We start from the raw sequence: 25,543 nt of genomic DNA, 5'->3' as shown, positions 1-25,543 counted from the left end.
TTCACCTTGTGTTTTTCTTGTACTATCACAGGCTGGTGGTAGCAAAGAGCAAAGTTCTAGCAGTTCAGTTTATCTCATCAATATTAGTCTTCTCTTAGTTGTTAGATACTGTGCTTTGAGATGAAAATAGTTCAGGGCAAATCTTGGAAATTTTTTTCCACATTTAATATCTACTTTTGTATAGTCTTGCAGTTATCCTAAACCCCTTTTTAAACATTAATTAATTTATTTATTTATTGGGTCGGGCTGTTGAAGAATCTGAAGGAACCATGGATCCAATATCAGCTCATTCCCATCCTCCAATCCAAAGATGCTCCAATCCAAAAACGTTTATATGCCCTGGTGAGCTTGTATACACAAGTACCCAAATTGCATGATATTTCAGGTGAAGGACATCCATGGGACAGCCTTGCCAAGTACGTTCATAAACATTAAGATGTGTAATTTCCTTCGTAGAGAATAGAGATATTTAGTGTTAAAAGCTGTTTTGAAGATTTTCTGATCCTATTGGTTCATTTCAAACTGTGTGGTCTGAGGCCCAGAGAAGATAGCCAACTTGCCTAGAGCCACCCACCAAAGAGACTAGAAGAGGGAAAGCCAGAACCTGGAGCACTCTTAGAGCTGTTGAGTTCTCATTTGTTTATCCTCTCCTGCTACTTTCGTTGTGTTCCTAAGGTTTTGCTCTGAGCATATCCAGTGTAATTTCATGAGGGGAGGAAAGGAGAATTTTTGGCATGGCATCAACTTCTTTGTACCTAACATTTAGCTGAATAGGAATCAAGTCTGATAACCTCAGAGAGATGTTTTTTTACAGATTGAAATTGATTTTTTTTTTTTTTTTTTTTAAATCTTAGAGATGGAAAAGAAAAAGCTCTGTGTCTCATTTAATCAATGGGACCTTGGTAGAAAATGGGAGATCCAAGATTGTATCAAGATCAAATTAAATCAGGCAATTCTGCTATACAGATTTTCTCTCCTCTCAAAAGCAAATCATATTCTTAACTGAAAGCTAAAGTTTGGAGTATTTAAGGAAGGAGCTGGGGGTATTAAGGAGAGAATTGGAAAGGTCTGAGGACAAGAAGGATAATTTTCCTACAAAGAGGTAGAGGAATTTGATATTAAGTCACAAAATGAGGTTGATGAGGTGCTCTCTGTAATGCTACTTCTATATGTGGTTTTACTGTTCATTCTTTCTTTCTATTCTCCTCTCTTTCTATACCAGACTGCCGGTTTCTTATAAAGGATTCAGCTCAGGAATAGCAGAAAGCAGAAGTGCATAGGGGAAGGAGTGCCGAGCTTCCACTTCCTTTTCAGGTTTGCCACTCTCCTAGCACATCGATGTGTTCTAACAACTTGGAAGCTCTGGTTTTACTTTTTGTGCCAAGATTAGCAGGGATACTTTGATAACAAATAAGGGTATTGCCTTTTCCTTCCAAACTGAAATCTCTTGGCTCTTTATATTCCTTTTCTGCTATTACTTGGTAGTGCAAATAGTGGTGATCTGTCCTCTGACTGGCAGCAAAAATACCTGAAGAATTTTTAACACTTACTCTGGAGTAACTTCCAAAAAAAAAAAAAAAAAAAAAAAAAGGCAGAGCCAGTAGCATGAATGTAATTACTTAAAATCTAAGTTAAAATCTTTATTTTGGTATGCATTATTAAGATGGAGTCAATTTTAGAGATGTACAACAAGTCCTATCACGTAAAAAAGTAACATTTTACAACTATTGCTGCCCGATTTGCAGAAAGGAACAGGCTCTGTAGAACATTCATTTATGTAAGAGAGGCTGTTTTTCAGAACAAATCCAAGATTTTCATAAATAGTTTAACTCCAGTGATCACATCAGAGTTTTAGGAAGATACTAGGAACTGCAGTGTTTGAGTGGTTTTATGTCTTTGTAGTTTTTGTTATAAGCTCCATTCAGAACTCAAATCAAGACTCCCTCTTGGAAATAAAACATCCAGCTTTTGAAGGTTTGAGGGAATCCATACCTGGCCATTTCCCCCAAATCTCTGCTCAGTTCTATGTTCCTTCATTAAGAACCCAGATCTGGGTGCCTGGGTGGCTCAGTGGGTTAAGCTGCTGCCTTCAGCTCAGGTCATGATCTCAAGGTCCTGGGATCGAGTCCCACATCGGTCTCTCTGCTCAGCAGAGAGCCTGCTTCCCTCCTCTCCCTCTGCCTGCTTCTCGGCTTACTTGTGATCTCTGTCAAATAAATAAATAAAATCTTTAAAAAAAAAAAAACAAAAACCCAGATCTAAGGTGTGGTGAATTGGTTTCTTAACTAATTTTCTTGAGACATGCCCTTGAATTTAAAGAAAGAATACATACACACATGGCAGTTACTTATGCATCTAGATGCTATTGAGCTCAGAATATAAATAAATATTTACTATGTCGTATTTGCAAAGAGGAGGATAGAGGGGTCTAGCTATTGATTCAAAAATATATTTATATACATAATTTTTAAATGCTTTACTTGTAGTTTCTCCTTAATTTTAGGGTAGCTGTACTATAGATATTTTTTTGCTATAATCTCAGATGGTTAGGGTATGGTTACTCAAACTGTTCATTCATTTTCCTTTCCTTGTCTATCTTTTGTGGTTTCTTTGCGGTGTGCTTATGCAAAGTGGAAGTATTTCAGACCTTTAAGGTTTTTTTTTTCTTTCAGTTACAAACACCACAAGAAAAAAAAAAGGGGGAACTAATTATCTTTCAAGTATTATAATTAGGTCGTTAGGTAAATGCGTGATCTTCTGTTTGTTTAGATTGAAAGAAAACATGTCTTTTTAATGGAAGAGGGATATTACATATACCATTAATTTGATAATTTTGATGCGCCCCAAGAAGAGGCATATTTAAAGTGGATGGAAGAAGAAATTGGAAGAATGTGGGGTCAGAGGAGAAGTGAAACCAGAAATCATGGGCAAGAGAGATTGTAGAAGTAGGTTCAGAGTGGGAAAATGTTGGATGATGAAGGAGAATAATCAGGTGAATACAGATATGAAGAGACACAGAGCATATTAAGAAATGAGAACTAGAGGGGCTGCCTGGGTGGCTCAGTGGGTTAAGCCTCTGCCTTCAGCTCAGGTCATGATCTTAGGGTCCTGGGATCCAGTACTGCATCAGGCTCTCTGCTAGGCAGGGAGCCTGCTTCCTTCTCCCTCTCTTTCTCTCTCTCTGCTTGCCCCTCTGCCTACTTGTGATTTCTCTCTGTCAAATAAATAAAATCTTAAAAAAAAAAAGAAGAAGAAATGAGAACTAGATTCTCATGTCCTTGAGTGACTTATATTTCAAAGGTAGATGCGATCTCTTTGATTCCAAAGGTTGAAGGAAAGAAGTTAATGGACAGAGCAATTCAAGATGATGGAGTTAGTGACCTAGAGCACAGGTGACAAAACATTAACCTTGAAAAGGAGGGAGAGTTGTCCGAGAGAGAAGCAGAATGGGGTCCATTAGAAGAAAGGAGATGGCAGAACTTGTGCCAGCTTGCGCTGCCTTTCCCATTAGTGTGGGAGATGAGTCCCTTACTGGGATGGTGACGTGGGTGACTCGGCAAATGGTAGGAAGTTTAAGAACAGTGAAGAAGTTTTGAAAGAACCATTGTTGGTAGTGTGCCAGGGAGTCTACGGAGAATTCAGAGTCTAACCAGCAAGGGCAAAGCCTGGTGGGAAATTTGATGTGGCTGTGGATTAGGTAATTGTTACTTTCTGGGATAGCTTCATGGCCTGATAGTAAAATTGGAGAGAAATGTTGTTGGTAATGATGATTCTGGCCTAGGCATAGAAATCAGTTAAGAGATGAGGCTCTAGAGTCAGATTGCTTGGGTTGAAGTCTAAGCCCCACCACTTACTTGCTTTTTATAACTTTGGGGGAAGCTACCATTGGCTTTGGTATCTCGCTTTTCTTTGTCTGAAAAATAGAGATAATAGTATTAGCCTCAGGACTGATAGTAAGATGAAATGGGTTTTACTTTTATATTTCATCTAGTTAAGATGCTGATTATTTCAGTGCACTATTTCATGTGCTACTTGAGGGGAAACAAACAAACAAACAAACATCAATTAGATAGGACTTACCACCGATTGTAAAGTTCCTGGTTTCAGAGGTGTTCAAGTCCGGGAGAGGGTAGGTGCATTTTATGCTCAGTATAGGATTTGGTGCATAGTAAACATGCAGAAAATGCTAGCTGTTTATAAAAATCAATGTGCTGTAGAGTCTAGAATGTTAATGAGAGCAGTATGAAATCTAATCTAGATAAAGGGTCGTAGGTTATAAGAAGTCTAATGGACTTAAATGAATTGAGAACAGTTAAGCAATGGGAATCCTGGTAATGAAATTGTGAAATATCAAGTTTGGGAATTTGTAGATGGAGCATTTCCCTGACAATTGTAGATAAAGGTTTTTGAGAAAAATACAGTAATTGAGCTAAGAAGGATGCCCTTTAATGATTTAAAGAAGTTGCTTAAATTGTCCAGAGCTTTTAACGATAAGTATTCAAATTTATCTGAGGCTTTTTTTATAGTATTCATTAGTGTTACTTTTTTTTTTCCTCCAGTGGAGTAATACACACTCAGTGTAGAAAGATTCTGGCATGGATCCTTGTCATAGTGTCAGAAGGAAAGGGGGAGATTGATTTGTGCCATTTCATCAAGAGACAGGAGGGGTAATTAATAGCCAGCTGTAGAGCTCTTTTAAATGTGGAAGGCAGAAACCGTAAAGGAAAATTTTATATATTTGACAGCATTTATGTGGCCAAATGCACGCAGATAGCTAAACATGGACTTAAAAGTAACGACCTTTTAGGTAACATCTTTGCAGCAAGTTATTTTTCTATGTAAGAAACTTCTAAAATCAATAGGAAAATAACACCCCAGAAAAACAAGATTGGTAAAGGACATGAACAGACAATTTAAAATACATGAAATGCTAGCTACTAATAAAAAATGTTCTCCTGTGTCCTGGTCAGATTCCTCACTGGAATAGGGATGATATCTTTTACTTTATTGTGTTAAGTTAGGTTTTTGTCACTGAAGCTAGAATTTCCCAGCTGTGCCTAAGCAAAGCCGAAGTTACTGGGAGGTACATGGTATATATAAGCCACAGTCACAAGAGACAGGGCTTCTCCATCTTATTTCCTTGATCATACTCTGCTCTCCATGACATGATTTGGGGGTCAGAGTCTGGGAAGAAGGTGAGGTGTTCCCAGCCTGTTAGGGATTATCATTTATATGCAGTTTCTCAGTCAACTGAAGTGATTGATGAACCCGAGAGGCACCAGTACTTCATAGAGTATGACAAAATGGGCCTCTTTCTCTCCTGCCTGGGTTGCAGCATTAGACTCTGTTTACAGTGGCATTTTCTTATTCATAGACACGATGGTGGTCTTGGAATATGGTTTTGATTATTGAAATGGAATAGTTTGTAAGGTGTCAAAGTGAGAAAAGTCCTCTTGTGTAGTAGAAATTCTTAGACAATGAAAATAATTTAAAAAGGCATTAGCATTTACTTTCCCAGATTTTCTCTTAAGGATAACAGTGATCATGGGTGTAAAAAAAGGCTTCTCATGCACTGTCCATAAGGGAGGCATCTGCTGCTTGTGGCTGAGGTCCATACCTGACTGAAGCATACTCAGTCTTACCTCGGCATTAAGGGAGTTTTTACTGAGCTGCTAGACAGAGTAAAATTATTTGTCACCATTTTCTGCTTCACCATCTCCTTTCTTTTAGATTTTTAATTTTTTTTTAAGTCATCTCTACACCCATTGTGGGGCTCGAACTCACAATCCCAATATTAAGAATCTCATGCTCTATGACTGAGCTGGCCAGGCACCCCTTAGGTGATCTGCGAACATTTCAGAGTTGGTGGGGGAAAACTTTTTGAAATGTCACTTACAGATACCACTTGGCCCGGTACCCATTCCCTCGTTTTTCTGAGTGAGTATGAGTAGGAACCCTGAGCTGATATGCCTTGGTCAGCCTCAGACTCTAAAAGCTGAACAGGAGAGGGAAGGTGACTGCTCCCCGCTGGAAAATGGGTCTTAATTTTATCAGAGACTAGATTTTTGTGAAGGGGAATAATAAGGCAGCACATGTTGCGTTAGCATTTAGCCCCTGCTGGAACCCAGGGTGGCAGATTGTATATGGCCTGCCGTCTCATCTGTTACAGCTTCCTGTTTTGCTTCTTGTCCATTGCTGGCTTTGCAGTCTGGCATGATTAATAACACTGTCTTTATTTTCCTTGTGTTCTTGTTTGTGTGCTCAGGATTTCCATTTAGTCTGTTCAGGCTTGAGGGAATGTTTGATTGGTTTTAAATGTTTTCCTGTTAACTGTGAACAAAATTAACTTGATTAACATCCAAAATGATTGGCACACAAACTGTATTTGTAGCATTTATTTGCATTTAAACACTGAAGAGTTTTGTCAAATTGGGCAGGCTGAGTTGATTGTATTTTGGGAAGGGCTCCTTTAAGAAGGTACATCCTCACTGTGGGGTTCTGCTTTGTGTTAAGCCCGAATGAATCATTTCAGCTAGTGACTTGTACACCTCGCTGGGTGTCTGCTCTATCTGGGGGAGGGACAGAGAAATGTATACTTCAGTTTCTGCCTCCAAGAAGCAATCTTATCAGTAAAAGGAGACCACAATAAGAAAAGTTAAATAACAAGCAGCATTACTAATGTTATATATTCCTAGTTTGAAGGTGTTTCTTTTATAACTGGGATAGACTTTAAAATCGAGGGATTGAGAAAGAAAGCTGATGCAGTTGATAGAGCTCTTGCTTCCTGCCCTTCTGTGGTTTGGACGTGTGTTTACTTCATAAGGCATGTCCTCTACAGTTGACAAGGTTGAACCAGTGGCCGTAAATGTTAGACTTGCACTAAAAATCTTGTAACTTTGATGATCAGTACAAATCAGCTTGTCTAGTCTAGCTTTTGTTTTAATAGCCTTTATTATGGTTATCTTATTACCCCTTTAGACTGAGTTATTTGGGGTTAAGCGGCAGTGTCTTTATGATTGCACGATTGTCCTCCCTGGCCTGTCCATCAAAATCCCTTGAACAATCACTGCAGAAATCCATGGGCCTGCCGCTAGGGGATTCTATTCAAGGGTTATGGTGAAGAGCTTTTATACAATTATTACAAGCAAGTTTAATGTCCACCAGCATTAAGAACTTCTGGCCTGACACACAGTAGGTACTTGATGAGTGAATTTTTTCATTTTGATTAAAGTTCATTGTGGGTATGAACTATGTCTTTTATACCTAGCAGCACTTGGCCATGTATGATACCTGTCGTAGGTGCTCAAGTCATACTGGTTAATTCTGATAATTGATTGTTTTGTTCCTGCCCTTTTTTTTTTTTTTTTTTTAAAGATTTATTTATTTATATTAGAGTGTGCATGCACAAGTCGGGACAGGGGCAGAGGGAGAGAGAGAATCTCAAGGAGACTCCCTGCTGAACACGGCCATGGCTCAATCCCAGGACCCTGAGATTATAACCCAGGCTGAAATCAAGGGTCAGACACTCCACCAACTGAGCCGCCCAGGCTCTCCTGTTTCTGCTTTTTTTTGTTTGAGGAGAAGAAGAGAGAAGAAAAAAGGATATGTGTGCTTGACCTCATTTCTTGCCCGTCCTTGAAGAGATCAGTAATTCCTTGTTTCCTAGTGTCTAGAAGTGGAGCTAAAAAGAGGGGTTGAGGCCTGAAGCACTTAGTCTACAAGGAGAAAAGGGGAGGAAAGTGTAGAGGAGTAGAGCAGCAGTTTATCTGCCAAGGTCTGGAGAAATTTTGGGTTGTCACAAGAAGGGGAGGCAGGGCAAGAGTGATTCTACCAGCCTCCAGTAGGTAGAGGGCATCGATCCCATTGACAGTCCATGATGCTGAGACTGAGAGACCCTGCCGAAGAGCATGAAGAGGGGGTTTAGAAGGCAGGTAAAATTTGAAGCCATGGTACCCCCAGCCGATGTTTCTGCCCTACCAGTACACGGTTGGCTTTATCTTCTCCCTGCTGCTCATTCCCTCACCCACTGAGCCCAGAGTTCAGACTATTACTTTTTGTCGTTATGTGTAGATAACATTGTGACTGTCAGCTGTGTATTAACCATTAGAAGGAATATTTTAATATTTTACGGATACTTAAAATATTCTCCACCTCTACATTTGCTTGAGTGGAAAAGTATTACCTTAAAAAAATAAGCCAGTAATTTTGTTTTGATCTGTTTATGTTTTTGGTGAAGAACCCTAAGAATAATCCGTGGAAATACAAAGAAAAGGCATTTCTTAAAAGGAGCTTAATTTTAATGTTCCACTGACTTAAAAGAATATTAAGAGTTGAACACATATATGGTCTGTTGGTGTGAAGCCATGGTACAATTTCCTTATGTCTTGTTATAGCTTATGACTTCTTGTCCTTATTTTGGCCTCTTTAGGTTAAAATGAACTTAATTTTGTCATTGCTGCCCTGATAAAATTCTTGGTTTTCCCCATATTCTAGGAAAGTGGAAAGTTATCAAGAAGGAAAGAACATGAAAATAAAAATAAGTTGGGAAGGGAAGGATTGGAGGGATTAAAATAAAATTATGAACAAATCCCTGCTTACCTGTCTTTCTGCTTTTATGCATGAGACACAGGAGGAGGTTATTTAGGAGGGGCAGGGTGGTGGACTGGTTGCCTTGGCAAACTCCTTAGCCTTTCTATACCTCTGCTTCATCATCTCTGAAATAGTCCTTTCAGGATTCTTGTAAGGATTACAGGAGTCAATAGGTATAAGGTGTCAGAGCAGCAGTTGGTGTTTCACTGCGAGTGGTGGTGGTGATGGTGGTATATCATGAGGATGATTTTTGATTCTTTTTGAATACCTGAGCTCTGCTGAAAATTGGTGGAGACCATAGATGTGCTCCTATGATGGCACCCATTGACCCACGTGTGTGACAACTCCCTGTCTTTGAAGTTGGTCGTGATGGTGATGAGAGTTTGTTGAGTCTTCAAATTGGTGTGTTTCGGATGTTCAATGAAGGCTGTTTTTCGTTTACAGTAAGAATTTCAAGAGGAGGAGAGATTTATATGATAAAATTTGTTTGCTTTTGTGTTTATAATATAATAAAACCATTCTAGATAACTGACTGTATCAACTACTTAGAGATCTTTCCACAGCAGTATTTGAATCTTGAACAGGCATGTCAGGGTATAAAATACTAGTGTAAACAATATCAGTATTTAATATTGTAAACAAACTGATACGGACGTAAAATCTTTCTTTGAAAGAACATCATACATTCCAAAAACAGGTTAATTTTTTAAAAATTCATTGCGATATAATTGATGTACAATATTATGTTAGCTTCATGTATACGATATAGTGATTTGACATTTGTATACATTGTGAATGATCACCACAATAAGCCTGGTTATCATCTGTCACCTTACAAAGTTAATACTATATTATTGACTGATTTATTTGTTTTATAAGTGCAAGTCTGGACTTCTTAGAGCCTTTCATCCATTTTGCTCCCTTCCCCCAACCTTTCTCCCTTTTGGCAATTACCAGTCTATTCTGTATGTCTGTGAGTCTGGGTTTTGTTTTGTTTGTTTGTTTGTTTGTTTTTAGAATTCTGCACATAAGTGACATCTTGTGGTATTTGTCTTTCTCCAGCTGGCTTATTTCACTTGGGATAATATCCTGAAGGGCTGTCTGTGTGTCACAAATGGCAAGATTTCATTCTTTTCTTATGGCTGTGTAGTATTTCTGTGTGTGTTTGCATGTGTGTGTGCATGTGTGTATGTGTGTACCACATCCTCTTTCCATTCATCTGTAATTGGACACCGGTTGCTTCCATATCTCGGCTATTGTAAATAATGCTTCAGTGCACGTAGGGATGCATATATCTTTTTGAATTAGTGTCTTCATTTTCTTCAGGTAGGTACTCCGTAATAGAATTGCTGGAAGACATGGTATTTTTATTTTTAATTTTTTGAGGAAACTCCATGCTCTTTTCCATAGGGGCTACACCAGTTTACATTCCCATCAATTGTGGACATGCGTTCCTTTTTCTCCATGTCCTCACCAAAAATTGTTGTTTCTTGCCGTCTTGACAATTTGATAAAAGCCATTCTAACTGGTGTTAGGTGATACCTCATTGTGGTTAGATTTGCATTTCCTTGATGCTTAGTGATGTTGAGCATCTTTTCATGTGCCCGTTGGCCATCTGTATGTCTTCTTTGGAAAAATGTCTACAGAGGTTAATTTCTATTAAGGCTGCTTTGGATTATCCATTTTATTGTTCCTACTGATGTGACTGCTTGACAGTCAGTTGAACTCAATTTGTATTTTTATTGCATAGTAGGTAACAAAGCCCAGGATGCATGCGAGATGTAGTCGTAGCAAAAAAAAAAAAAAAAAAGCATACATTTGTTGGCCATTCTCCCTGTATGTGTATTGCCCCTTAGATAAACGTTATGTGACTCTTAACGCAGTCGTCCTTGTAGGATGATTCTCCCTTCTCTCTCTGACATACTTCCTAACTCTAAGCTTGGTGGTGGTGGGAAATGTACCATACTCATTTTCTCATTTTCTTTCTACTGCAGGTCTCTGTTGGTGGTAAGCACTTAAAGAATTTATTCAATTAAGTTGTGAATTCGTGAAAACTAAAATTCTCTTAGTAGTTGAATGTCTAAAGGAGGAGAATTTGGGTTCTGAAGCCTTCTGAGAGCTTGACTAGGTGTTTCCATTCTGACTAGTAACTAAGTCCCTGTGGAAAAGTTCACGATAGGACTGGACTGAACATGTGACTGAGGCAGAGAAAGCGGCACTTATTGTACAGCGCTCATCAATTTCTGTAGGTTATGCTTGCTTATATCTAAAGCATTTTCCCTCTAACGCAGTGGGAGATGTTGCATTTGCTTCTTTTAGCTCTTAGCAGGAGGGAGCTTGTCCTATTCTGGAAGAGGGCTGCTACTGTTTTGTTCAGTTTTTTCTCCAAGGTGACCAAGCAGACTTTCTAAGTCCAATCTAGTTTTTGGCAGGTCGAAAACAGGCTGTCTTTGATTGTCATGTGGAGGAGAGTGAAATCTGGTTAATGTCAATGTTTGTTTCAGTGATTGTGTAAACTTTGATTTTTATAAATTATTTCATCCTTCCAAGTAATAGATTTATGTACTGGAAAAGTGACAGGACCAAATTGCTTTTGAAGATATTTGAGTAATACAAAATTTTTTGGGGGGCTAAGAAATTCATGCATTAAAAAGTTTGAAGGATATTTGAATTATTAATGGAAAGGGGACTAAGGGACTAGAATGGGAGAAAAATTATTTTTTGTTATAATATGCATTTTGTAAAATTGAAGTTTTTGATCATATGGCTGAATTGCTTAATAAGAAAGCGCATTCCCATCCATATCCTGTTCACCTGGACTTAAGTCATATATTCCAACTCTGTACACAGGAATAGATTTCTCTTAAAAATCCCAGTGCAATGATATTTCCACTCTGTGCAGAAACACTTTCAATTATGTTTTCCTTTATTAAAAGATATATGTTGCCACCTCTTGGTCATAATACTGTCTTACAGAGCAATGTAGAATAATGTTACCCTCTTTAGTTTTTATTTATTTTTATTATTGGGGTTTTAAAATTGAAAACATTATAATTAGTTTTAAGTAACAATCTTCTGCACTCCCCTCCTTCCAGCTCAGCTCTAGAGGGAACCACTTACTTGGTTTTGTGCATTTCCTTCCAGCCTTTCAAAATATACCCATGTTATACCTGTACAGTTTTTGTTTCTATTTGTATTTTTGAAATGGAACCATACTGTATATATTGGTCTGCAACTTTTTTCTAACTGAACAGTTAACGGTATGGTTTTTCTTTCTGGAACTGTTAGACATGGAAGTCTATCTTTTTTTCTTTTTTAACAGTTATATCATTGCCAGATGTATCATAATTTATTTAATTATTCCATTATTGTTAGACATCTGGGTTATTTAGAACAGGAATATGTTTGTGTATGTTCTTCTGAGGATGTTGCTTCCCTTGCAGCTGTCTCAAGGCGTGGCTGTTCTCTCTCCCAGCCTTCGTACCATGGTGCCTGGAAGGGCCCTGTTCATTGCCACCACCACACTCTTCTTCAGTCCTCCATAGAAACACCCAGCTTTGGGGAGCCTGGGTGGCACAGTGGGTTGGGCCTCTGCCTTCGGCTCGGGTCATGATCTCAGGGTACTGGGATTGAGCCCCGCATTGGGCTCTCTGCTTGGCAGGAGCCTGCTTCCCCCTCTGTCCCTGCCTGCTGCTCTGCCTACTTGTGACCTCTATCTGTGTCAAATGAATAAATAAAATCTTTTAAAAAAGAAAAAAAAAAAAAGAAAGAAACACCCAGCTTTGAATATCATGTCACTTTGCACCTCTCACTTTCCTTCCTTATCAGTGCTTTACTGCCCCGGTCCCCATCATCTATCTACCTTCATTTCCTAGAGATTTTAGTTTCCAGTCGTTACTCATTCCCTGCTGTTCCTGTGATAGTTCTTGGACTGCTTCTCCAGTGACCTTTCATTCCACCTCACCTCAGACACTTCCCCTCAGAGTTCTATAACATGGGATTTTGCATGTCTAAAAATTAAACCGATTTCTACAATTTTATGGTTGTTTTCTTTGTTTACTTTAGCAATAAAGTGTATTTGTTCATGGCCATACCTTCAGAATATATCCAGGATCTATTCTGCCCCACTGACCCTCTCAAACCGCAATTGCCGTAGCTTCCTAATTGGTCCCCCTTGTTCTGGCTGGTGCCACTACTACAACTATCACCACTCCCGCTACTTCCAGGTTCCATTCTTTCAGGGGGTGACCCATAGTCATCCTGTCAAGCTCTGCTCACATCTCCCCTGTGGTCCCCAGCTCTGTTCACAGTGCAGGCTGGGACGTCCCTGGGTTGGCTCCCCGTGTAGGCTCTCCGTGTGTCTGCTCCCGTTACCTGGTCCACTTCCGCTCTCACACTTGCCCCTTGCCTCCGTCCCCTTGCGCAGTGAGCTGCCTCACTTGTTCCTGTGGCTCAGCCTTTCTAGGCCTCTCTTCAAATGTCACCCTCTTCGTATGGCCTTCTCTGACCACTGGAATGTAGGTCTCATGAAGGTACAGACTTTTAAAAATCTGCCTTTTGTCTCTCTTGTTCAGTGCCATGTCCCTAGTGCTTTTCTGTCCCTGCTCCCACCTCCCCCTCTCTCTCTTTCTTATAAAGTTAGAACTTGATGGAACAGACAAAACTAGGGCAGAAACTTCTGATTTTTTTGTATGTACATAGTATTCAAATTAAGTTCCTTATTTGTGAAACTGTTGTATTAATAAAATATATTACATTTTTCAGCATGTTGTAATTTTCAGATCAGTTTTGCATGTTCATATGTGCGCCTTGTAACACCCCGGCAGAATAGGTGGTGGAATCAGAATTTTGTGGAAAAGCACACTGAAGCTCAGAGAGGTGTTTTTTTCAGAGTATGGCTTCTAAGCGCGAGCTGCCTTTCCAGCCTACCTCTCTTCACTCCAAGTGAAGGGCTCTTGTTTTCTCATTTAGAAACCTCTTACGGTGACAGAAAAATTGTAGGGGTTTTATTTAAAAGTGTGGGACATGTGCCCTGATTTCTTATTTTGGACTTAGTCTGCCTTTTGTTTCTATTTTGAAAGTACATAGAATAAATAGTTAACTTTAAAATTCCTGACAATGACAGATCAACAAGTTTTATTTCTCTCACCTGTGGAGGAAGTGGCCTCCACCCAGTTTTACTGAATTAGGAGGGAAATGATTTTTTCAAGTGATAAAAAGAAATAAAATTCCATGCTCTTCCCAGAGGAGGAGTTCAACAATTGGGAGAATGGCGTGAGACCATATGTTGGTTTGTAAAAGGATATAACTTGTAAAGATGTTTCCTTTGATGCCTGTGATGAATATGGATGTGTTTCCCTTCTAGAGGGTCCTGATTAAATTATTCAATTAAGAGCTGAGCAGAAGGATCTAAATATAGGGAGAGGGTTCAGGCTGTCCTACTTGTGTATGTCAGTTCACCCCTACAGATGTGTGTGTTGTCATAAACAGCACCTGTGAGATCAGTGGGGAAGGAGAAATATGTTCCAAAAAATGAAATACAGCAGCATTTTTTTTTTTTTAAAAAACAGGGAAGTTTTTTTTTTTTCCTCCTCTCTAGCCTTCTCCATTGTTATCTGTAAATTTGGCACTTGAATTACTTTTTTTTAAAACCTGAATTAATGGACTCTAGCACCTGTTCTGCATAGTTATCTGTTTAAAATATAGATCTACCACTTACTAGAATATGGTGTCGAGAAAGTTACTTCTGATTCTCAGGCTTATTAATAAAATTGAGGTAATGCTATATAGCTTAAAGGATTGCTGTAGAAATCAAGATTTTTGTAAAAAAAAAAAACAAAACTCAGTATAGTGCTTCCATAAGGTAATAATACAATTAGAATAATTTTGCTCATTTGTTAGTGATGAATCATGCATAACTGACCACTTGTGGGAATTTACCACATTTAGCATTCTTTGCAAGCCGTGAAATTGCTGTTCTGTGTTAACAGTGACTCAAAGAGAGTATTTTTCTTTTTTCCAAGAGACGACTATGGTAGAGTTTTTCTTCTGGTTTTTAGTCTCCTGTGTTTAAGGGGTGAGCCCTTGCAGGCCAAGTGACTGTCCAGCCTTTGAGCTGAGTGGATGCAGATGAAATTTATCAGGGTGGGGGTAATTAGGATCTGGGTATCCTGAAAGACAACCATGAACCGAAGAACAGTCTTCCGTTACAAGCATGAATTTGACAACAGGGACTCCGTGGGATTAAATAAGTGACAAGGAGAGGTACAAACAAGCCAAATTTGTTTGTTGAAGTTGAGGACAGTCAGAAAACTTCTAAGTGCCTTCAGCCTACTTAACAAGTAATGATCTGATGAAACAAAACAGAGCCAACACTTGTTATCCTCTGGAGAGTCTCTGTTACTAAGGATAATTGACCAGTTGTCCTATAAGCAGCCCAGGTTTGTCAGGAGGGAAGGACTTGTGTATGCAGAACAGAACCAGAGAGCATTCTTACCTTCAAGAATTTTCTAACACAGTGGAGATGTACTGAATAGTATACTTGGCACACCTGAGTATGTAAACTAGAGCCCTGTCCTCTTCAGAGTCTCATGTCATTGTGACATCTGTAAATACTTTGCTTCATTTTCATCAAGGGGATGCTACTTTTGAAATTACCTGGCCGAAATCGCAGCTTGCAATGAACTTACCAGTGGGAAGTGGGAAGCTGCTATTCAAAGTCTATGTGTTACTACCTTCCTTTTTGATTGCAGAGTTTCCACTCAGTTAACACTGTGGAGATACCACATGGCAGCTCTTGCTGGCAGGTCTGTTAAGTCACACCTGAGAGACCGGGAAACTGGCTGTTAGCGCATGTGTTTTTAAGGTGGTGTAGTACCTGGATAATTGCATTACTACTAAAAATAGGCTTTCAAGAGCTTATCCTCCCTGCCGTCTTCACTCCTCCTCCTGATCTGGAAATTAATCTCTGAAAAAATGGCAAACTAGTCCATGTCATTAATTACACGTTTAGAAAGTCGGGAAATGTTTACAAGTAACCAAAGCAAGGCTTAATAATAAGAGGCTGAGGAACGTGAAATTTGACTTCTGGGTGTTTGTACTGGCGGGACTTTGCTGCTGCTTTGATCTAAGACCGGCAGATTTCTTCTGTGATCTGCAGTGGATCTTCATATCACTTTCTTGTGCAGGAATTTAGGTACATTTTCTTTTTCTGAGGACCCATTTGCAGTAGAGTTCCTTTTAGCCGGACTTCCCAGCAGTGAAAGCGGTGGCTTAAAAAGTACTTTTGAATCTGTGGAAGTTGGAGAGAGTTATTCAACCTCATTTTCTTCTTCTAGGATTTTTCCCCCCTTGTTTTGGTTAGTGGTTTTATTTAGCTACATTTGACTGTTTGAAGTTGAAAGTCGAGGGCTAACTGCTATTTTAAAACAGGAAAAAGAAATGCAGAGACGCTTCACCTGTTTTCTCCTACAGTTCAAATATCTCAAAATGAAGTTAGTTCCTAGTTGGAGAAGCTGGAGAAATGAAACATTTGAACAGACTATTTGTTGAAACCAGATCACAGAGCATTATAACTTTGAGGTATTTGTCTGAGACTAATATTGCTAGAGAAAACCCCTCTTCTGATACTCATTGTAATGGCAAATTTAAACATTTTTTTTTCCTGTCTGCCTTAAGAGTGGATAAAGCTGTATTATTTTCCTTAAGGAACTGTCTGATAGTCTTTCATGCTTTTGTTAGGAACTGTTTAGAGTTGATCCCCCTTAGGGCTGTGTTTTGCTTGTTCCAGAATACTCTCTTCACTTGTGTTTATTACTGTTTTTCACAGGTACTGTTCATAGGATTGTGTTCCATCCAGAAATATGAGTGTATTTCAGCGCTCCTAAGCCAGTATGTGGGTTGTCTGCTGTTCCACTTCGAAGTAATTTAGTTTTATCAAAAGTTTAGAAGATCCCTTTTCTTCAGGACTTTTGACCCCATAGCCTAATTTTACTAGGTCTAATGAGTATGGTTATGATACCCTCCCTTTACTCCCCTTTCTCCTGCCATTTTGTGAATTCTCCATCTTGCTTAACCAGCAAAGCTCATTGTAATTCCTGGCTTAATGATGGATTGCTCTTTATGTTTTAGAATATTTATTGGCATTGAATCTCTGGGATATTTTTCTTTGCAACCTTCATCTTTTTAAGCATTTTTAACCTTAATCTGTAATGTCTGCTCTTCTTTTCATTCTGTGGTTTCTCTGAGTGTCAGGAATTTTTAGGTTATCTTTGTTTTATTCTTCTTGAGAATCATGATCTGTTTTGGCCTTTGGTAAAAGTATACAGTTGACTTGGGTACCCAGATGAAATCAAGTAGGCTAAAAAACAAAATGAAGTAATGCAAAGTTACATTACAGATCCACAGTCACATTCACTTTTTGGCCCTTTTTGATATTTTAATTTAGCCAGGCATCTCAGTGGAGGCAAGAGTTCTTACCAGGCATTGAATCCTATTTAAAATGGAATAGATGACAGATACCTTTACATAGTACTAATACTGCCACCAGTTACTTTATACAACACATTTTACATCTCCATGGTATATGTTGGTATATGTTGAAACATTTTAGATACAAAAACGATTGCACTGCAAAAATCATATAGTTGGCTTAAGATTTCTTTGAAGTATTTGAAGCCCCAGTATAGCTCTACCTTTGGGAGCTCAAGTCTTAACTTTTCCTGCTTATTCACAAAGATCATCTGTTGAAGAAGAAAGCTGGTGGCATATGTTAGGAAATATGCACAGTTTATTTTGTTACTTTGGAAATACTTAATTCCTAAAAAATGGTTCAAACATTTTTATGGGAAGATTAATTTTTGTAGAATTGTCTTTTTTCTTAACTTAACCAACTGTTAAACAGTTCCAAAGTGAAGTTAATCAATACCCTGTGCTTTTAGTTCCTTAAGTCTTTTGATCTTTATGCCATGCTGTTTTACTGTTAGAGTTAAGACAGAGTAATGAACCAAAGAACAAGTGAAAAAAAAAGCGACTTGCTTGCTTCATTGAGAATAGACCATTTATCTTCTGTCAGTTACTTTTTTAAGGTACCAGGAGTCTTTGATTTTTTTTTCCCCCAGTCACTTTTTGGAGCCTATATTTTATATTTATTTTATTGAATAATTTAATTATTCCCTCAATATTTAATGGAGTCATTTATTTTCTCTATTTCATTGAATTTCATGCCAGTGCAACAATTACAAGCCTTACTGGTCTGAAGCTACAGAGGGCATTTAATTTGGTCCTGATCTGTCTCCTTTCTCTTTCATACATTTATAAAGGTACTTGGTTTGTACTACTTGGCAGCTACCCTCTCTCTGCCCTTTTTTAAAATGTATTTTCAGATGGAAATTAGAATAATTCTTTTATAAAATTCTCTGTGGGAATCTGGGATCTAAAAGGTATTGAACACCAGATAGTGTATTTTGTTTTTATTCACACAGTTGGATAATTACAGATTTCTTTACTAGATGCGGCCAGGATGAAGAAAATGTCCATTGTTATGCAATTGACTAATTACGTTTCCTTTAAATATAAAGCAAGTTCACAGCAGTTAAAGGTATTTTAAATTTTTTTGCTTTTTTCCTTTTAACATTAAGGAATAGCACATAGGTTGCAAAATTAAATAGCTCAGTCAAATGGAATATTATAAGAGTATTTTTCTCACTTGGCCTCTGGCAATGCTAATGGAAATCCTTCCCATAGGGAAGGATTTTCCCATAGGAAAAAGTTTCGAATTTAGAACCCTGCTTTAAACTGTATTTTTATTACTTCCAAAATCAGATCATGCTCTAAGTGTTTAGAATTAGAGATTGTATAGCTTGACCTCATGAAATTGATTTTTGTTTTTTGTAATTTGCAAATATTTGCATATAGAGGCTTTTTTAAAATTCAGAAGTTAAAGTTTTTCCATTATGTTTGAAAAGTTTAGAAAAGTGTGTGTGTGTGTGTGGGGGGAGGATAGACAGTACTAACCTTCCAAACCCAGCCACTGTTGGTATTTGGGTATATTTACGTTGTTGTTCATGCTGTGTATACCATTTTGTGTTGTGCTTAAGGTTTTTTACAAGTTATTACAAAGCTTTTATGAACATAATTTTGTAAGGGCTACATAATAAATCTATTGAGTGGATTGTATCATGGCTCACCTGTTTTCCAGTTACTGGATATTTCTCTCTTCCCCCTAAAATAGATAATGCTTTGATGAAAATCTTTGTGCAAAAATCTTTTACCATTCTAGTTCAGAATCTTTCCTTAGAATAAGTTTATAAAAGTGAAGTTGTTGGAAAAAGATAGTATTTTTAAGGCTTCTGGAGGGTTACTAGATGAATGCTGTTTGTGTGTGTGTCTGTGTGTGTCAGTGTGAAATGTTTGTATTTGGAGAAGAGGGAAGGAAATCTCTGTTTGCTGACTCATGTTTTTATTTTGCACTTTAAACTGATAAGGCCACTTAGCTTTTGACATAAACTAAAGCAGGAAGTACAAAAAGGGGCAGCAGAAAATGAGTTGTCTTGCCAAGGCCATAGTATCATGGACTCATTTGAGTTCCTGATGGGGAGGTAGGTGGCTTGTTTGACTTGTATATTTAAAAAATTGCTTAACTCAAGTAGGCAGAAATTAGTCATCGGTCCTCATTTTGTTTGATCTACGCACATTTATACGTAAAGGTTTGTGATCTCGCCACTGATTTTTGTGAGTGGCATCAGGACATGCATCCTCCAGCTGGCTCATACAGTGTTTAGTGTTTTTGTTCTCTTGTTGGAGAGGGTTTCCTGTATTGAGGCTGTCACCGTAACTGTTTCTGAATCATAGAGCTAACCGCAGCAGTGCTCTGATGCTAAACCTTCTGCTTGTCTGCAGGATAAGATGCGTCACAGGCCCTTCATGGTTTTGCCCCTGCCCTTCTTAGCAGCCTTGTGTCATCACAGCCACCTCGAACCCCTGCATTTTTGTCTTGTGTCTGGGAGAACTAACAATTGAAACAAGTGGTTGAAAAATGGAGGCTCTAGAGCCAGACAACGTGGGTTCCAGCCCTGACTCTGACACACGGCTGTGTATGTCAGCTTTGGACAGACGATTGAACTTTTCCATATTCCACTTTCCTGACCTGTAGAGTGAGGGAAATGATAGTGTTTATTCAGAGAGTTTGTTGCAAAGGTTAAACTAGTTAGGAGACAGAAGGCGCTTGGAGCAGTGTCTGTCATGTGGTGATACTTCAAAATGTTAGGTCCATTGTTTCATACAATTCTGATCATCCTGTAAAACCTGTCCAATATTACCTTTTTGGGAAAACTTCCTGAAATCTGTGGAATTCGTTGTTCTCTTTTCCTCTCCCTTGTATATATTATTGTTTATACTTGCTTTAGAGCTTTTATCATACAGTGTTGTTGTTAGTTCGTGGTGGGCAAATGCACAGTACATGGACCTCTTCTTCTATTCCTGTGCTCGTGGTCGACCTTGGTACAGTCACACATTCCTTCTGGACAAGGCCCTGGAGATGGCCTAACACTTCTCAGCCCGCCCCAGCCTTTAGCGGTAGCATGCAGGAACACCAGCTTGCCCCAGTGAGAGTTACTTGTTTGCTCACGGGCTCTTCCCTTAGCTTGTCCTTCAGGATATAGACATTTTTGCCCTTGTCTCCTGTGTACAGCAACTAAGCACTTAGCAAGCACTCACTACAGCTTTGTTGAATGAATGTCAATTTGAACAGTGAAAACGAGGGTCTGAAATGGTGGTTCTTAATCTCCCCCCACGGCCGTCCCCCTCCCCTCAGCATATTTGCCTTGTACAACTAACCCATCTCTGACAGAGATTGAAAGAGCCCCGGGTGATTTTGATAGACACTCATTCCCTACTATTTGAAAATTATTGGCTAAAATATAAAAAAGTAGTTATTAGAAGAAAAGGCCATATAGAATACAAAGAAATGGATTCCCTTTGTAATTTGGTACTAGAGGACTAGAAAGAAGTCATCGTCTTGTTCTTTTGCAAAGTTAACCTAAAAGTAAATGATTACTTCAAAAGGTACACTCTGACCAAGTGTGACTTTTATAGTGGCATGGGTTTATTTTCTCTTTCCTTTTCTGTTAAATGAAAGTAATGCCAGCTTTGAAAGGAGTGGTAAATTTGGGTAAAACTCTTTAAGCAAGGAAACAATGAACTCCTTACAGCGCATTGAATGATATGTATATTTAGTAATTTTTTTATTCATATTTTATTGAATAAAGTTGAAGTTCCACCCTTGACCTTCTGATTTCTTCAGGGAGCTAAATTATACAAACATTTATTGAGGATCTGCTGTGTGCCAGGTATAATGCTGAGCTCTAAAGATAGGAAGAGAAGTAAGATGGAATTCCTCAGCCACTTTCCTGTAGTGGGAAACACAGATATGCGGACTTAGCACAGAGTCACTGCAGCGATGCACATTTTGCTGTGACATTTATTCATAATCCTTTCCTTTTTAACTTCTGAGGATCAGTGATGATTTTCCTCTTTTATTCCTGTTGTTGGTAATTTGTGCCTTCTGCTTTATTGACCAGTTTTGCTAGAGGGTTAGCCAATTTTATTAGTATTTTCAGAGAAGCAAATTTGATATTGTAGGTTTTCTGTTTATGTTTCCCCCCCAACCCGGGCCCCCCAGTTTCTGCTCTCATTTCTTCCCACTTTCTTCGGCTTTAATTTACTGGGGGCTTTTTGTTTATTTGTTCATTCCTTTGTTTGTTCGTGAAACAGAGAACATTAGTTTTCATCTCTTTCTTTCTTTCCTAATATATGCATTAAGACTATAACTTTTCCTCTAAGCATGGCTTAAGCCACATCCCGCAAGTTTTGATGTATTGTATTTTTATAATCATTAAGTTAAAAGTGTTTTTTAATTTTCACTGTAGTTTCTTCTTTGACCCGTGAGATATTTAAGTACAGTTATTTTCAAGGGCAATATTTTTGTTATTGATTTCTATACTGTAATCAAAAGACATATTCTGTATGGTTTTGATATATGTAGAGATTTGCTTTATGGATCTTTATATGGTCAGTTTGGGTAAGTCTTCTGCATGTACTTGAAAGTATTATGTATTCTGTAGTCATTGGGTACAGTGATCTATGTACATGAATTGGATCAAATTTCTTTAAAATATGTTGTTAATCTTCTATATCTCTTGATTCTTGTTGACTTGTACCAGTTACTATTTTAATCTCCCACTAAGATTGTGGGTTTATCTGTTTGCCATTTTACTTGTCAGTTTCTGCTTTATATATTTTGACACTTACCTGAAAATTTGGGATTATGCTGTATTCATGGTGGATCCACTCTTAAAATTATAAAATGTCCCTTTTTTAATCTCTGGTGATACTTCTTTTGAAGTCTGTTTTGTTTGATTAGATAGTTATGGCAGCTTTTTTGGTTAGAGTATGCATAGTATCTCTTTTTCTTTCAGACTTTCTCTGGCCTCTGTATTTAATATGTGTCTCTCTTAAGTATAGTACAGTTAAGTGGTACTCTGCATCCATCCCTACCCATCTTTTACTTGCATATTTAATGTTTATATTTAAATAATTAATGTTACTTTTGGGATTAGATCTAAATCTTACTGTATCCTATTTGTCCCAGCTATTTTCTCTTTTTTCTCTCTTCTTACATTCTTTGGATTAATCATATTCAAAAAAATAATTCCATGTTTTTTAGCTTCTCTATTGCCTTTTTATTATTTTTTTTAAAGGTTTATCTATTTTAGAATGCACACATGTGAGTGGGGGGAGGGGCAGAGGGAAAAAAAGAGAGAGAGAAGCAGATTTCCTGCTGAGCTCAGAGCCTGACTGCTGCAGGGCTTGATCTCATCATCTTGAGATCATGACCTAAGCCAAATCAAGAGTCAGAAGCTTAACCGACTGAGCCACCCAGGCACCCCTCTTTCAGTATTTTTTTTTTATTATGATAAGACTTTATTAATAATTTAGTGCTTTATCACAGCCTGGGTAATACAGGGAACTTAGAACACTAATTTCATTTGCCTCTTTCTGCTTTTTTTTTTTGGTCCTGGATTTTAATTCTTCTTTTTAAAATAACCGTTAGAGATTCCTGTTATTATTTTGTAAAATCAGTATTCATTTAGATTTACCTTTATTTACCCTTCTAGAGCTCTTCATTCTTTTCTGCCACTCCTTGCTTCATTCTGGGATCTTTTTCTTTTAGCCTTACAAATGCCTACTGAATCAGTTCTCTCAGATTCCATATGTCGGAAAACACATTTATTTTACGATCAGTTTTGCATGATTTTTCCACTAATTCTGAGTTACCAGTTATTTGTTTACATTTTGTACACTGAGGATTGTCTTCTTGTTTCCATTGTTTCTGTTGGAATGTCAGCTGTCAGCCTTATTGTACTTATTTGAGAATAATATGTCTTTTTAAAGATTTTCCTCATAGGTTTTCAGCAGCTTTAGTGTAAGAGGACACATCAAACCTTGTGGATTTCTTTGTATTTTTCCTTCTTGGGATTTGTAGAGCTTCCTGGATCTGTGTCTAGATGTTTATTGTTAGTTTTGGAAAATCCTTGACCAGTATCTACAAATATTGCCTGTGCAACAGTTTTTTTTCCTCCTCTTCTCCCATCACCTTGATCCAGTCTAGTATTAAGATGATTAAAAAAAAAAAAAAAGGATATCAGGCTGTGTTTCAATATAAAAACTGGTTCATTTCATTTTTGCCCTTAAACTAGAGCATACCCCTTGAGGGTCCCAACTGAAAGCCTCGTGTATTCACCAGAGCCTCTTTCTTTGTGGGCCCTCCACTATAGTTTGTTTGTTTTGTCTTCACTCCATGAGGCCACTGGAATCTCTCCTGTCTTCCTGAGCTTCCTTCAGCTTGGCTGCCAATCTTTTGCTACTTATAGCACAAGCTTTGGTAAGTGCCTTGAGAAGAGGAGCAGGAACGAATGTTCAGCTCACTTCATTGCTTTTCTGTCGTCAGCATCTTTGCCTCTCCTGTCCTGAGGACCTTGGTTGCTCTTTGATGTCTTTAAAATTAAAGTAGGGCTTTTTGGTTTGTTTTTATTTCATTAGCTTTTATAGTGATTTTGTGGAAGAGGTTGATGGGAGACATGCTCTACTGCATCTTAGCTGGAGTTTGTGCAGTTATCCCCTCTTAAAGGTCTCTCATCACCCCTGTTTTTGTCAGGGGAGGAGTAAGTGGAAGGTTGAAAGGAGACAACCGGACTAAAGAATTTGGTGTAGTATGTGTTCATGTGCTTCATTCCTTTCATATTCATGAAAATTGATAAATTTCTTATCTTACTTGTCCTTTATCCCATAGGCACAGGCTTGTTTACTGAATAAATACCCTAAAATGTTGTAATGTTTACATAATAGAACTATAACTACTTTTCTTTTAGCATAAGAGATACTTGAGGAACAAACCAAAAACAGATGCTAAGACTATTATATATTTTTTCCTGTTGTTTTCAGTTTTTTTTTGACTGAGGTGTGTTTTGAAATACATTTTTAGAGCCTATAAATAATCTGTTGAGAACTCGGACTTCTGTGCACTGAGGTGTCTACGGTTTCTATCTCAGAACAGTTAACATACTACTTTTTAAACTGTGCCTCAGTTTATTCTTCTGTAAAAGGTGAATAATTGTATTACTTCACAAAAAAAAACTATTTAAGTAAACTAAATACTACATGTTAGCTTGGGCTGTCACAACAAAATAACTCAGACTGGGTGGCTTAAACAACAGAAATTTATTTTCGCAGTTCTGAAGGCTGGAAGTCCAAGATCGGTATTCCCGCTGGTTTGGTTTCTGGTGAGAGCTCTGTCCCAGGCTTGTAGGCTGCCTTCTCTCTGGGTCCTCACCTAGCCCTTCCTCAGTATGTGTGCATGATGGGGGCCCTTCCTCTTATAGCACCACCAGTCTTACCAGATTATGGCCCCACTTGCATAACCTCATCTCCAAATACAGTCACATGGGCGGTTACGGCTTCAATGTGAGTTTTAAGGTAGACATAATTCAGTCCCTAGAATATCATCATACAGAAAATTACTTAAAATAGTATATGGGGCATAGAAGTTGTTTAATGAATGGTAGTTTTGCTGTAGGGATTATTTTAAACATTTTTCCCCCTTTTTTCTTCTCTAGGTGCTGACTTTGGATTACTTCTGAAACACTAGGAATGGTAATTTCTACTTTTCGGGACCTCAGAACCAAGAAGCTAAAGAGAATCCCTATGTAAATAAAGTGAAAGCTCTTCTGTTGTCCTTTTGCATTTGAAGACTTCTTTATTTCACCATACTCAAGGAGTCTATAACTAGTGCAGTCATTATGAATGTGACAAGTTTATTTTCCTTCACAAGTCCAGCTGTGAAGAGACTCCTTGGGTGGAAACAAGGTGATGAAGAAGAAAAATGGGCAGAGAAAGCTGTTGACGCTTTGGTGAAAAAACTGAAAAAAAAGAAAGGTGCCATGGAGGAACTGGAAAAGGCCTTGAGCTGCCCGGGGCAGCCAAGTAACTGTGTCACCATTCCCCGCTCTCTGGATGGCAGGCTGCAAGTTTCCCACCGGAAGGGACTGCCTCATGTCATTTATTGCCGCGTGTGGCGCTGGCCCGATCTCCAGAGCCACCATGAACTAAAACCACTGGAATGCTGTGAGTTTCCTTTTGGTTCCAAGCAGAAGGAGGTGTGCATCAATCCCTACCACTATAAGCGAGTAGAAAGCCCTGGTAAGTGTGGTTTTTTTGTTTGTTTATGTTCAGTTAGCCAACATACAGTACAGCATTATTTTGTGATGTAGTGTTCAGTGATTCATAAATTGCATGTAACACCCAGTAAGCATTACCGCACGTGCCCTCCTTCACACCCACCACCTGGTTATTCCATCCCCCCATCCCCCTCCCCTCTGTAACCCTCAGTTTGTTTCCC

General features: G+C 38.4%; 1 protein-coding gene across 5 annotated transcripts in view; it reads left to right on the top strand.

Annotated features, from left to right (window-relative positions):
• Nucleotides 1-25,543, top strand: part of SMAD1 (SMAD family member 1) — a 71,704-nt gene that overhangs the window by 4,353 nt on the left and 41,808 nt on the right. For all 5 annotated transcript variants that reach the window (XM_059176135.1, XM_059176130.1, XM_059176134.1 and 2 more), the window contains one exon: nt 24,762-25,344. In XM_059176135.1, coding sequence (XP_059032118.1) covers nt 24,945-25,344 — 400 coding nt within the window. In that variant the 5' untranslated portion in view covers nt 24,762-24,944. The remainder of the gene's footprint in view (nt 1-24,761; nt 25,345-25,543) is intronic.

The sequence above is a fragment of the Mustela lutreola genome, chromosome 1, assembly GCF_030435805.1.
Source record: "Mustela lutreola isolate mMusLut2 chromosome 1, mMusLut2.pri, whole genome shotgun sequence".
NCBI classification, from domain to species: domain Eukaryota; kingdom Metazoa; phylum Chordata; class Mammalia; order Carnivora; family Mustelidae; genus Mustela; species Mustela lutreola.
This window is presented reverse-complemented; position numbering and strand designations above follow the sequence as displayed.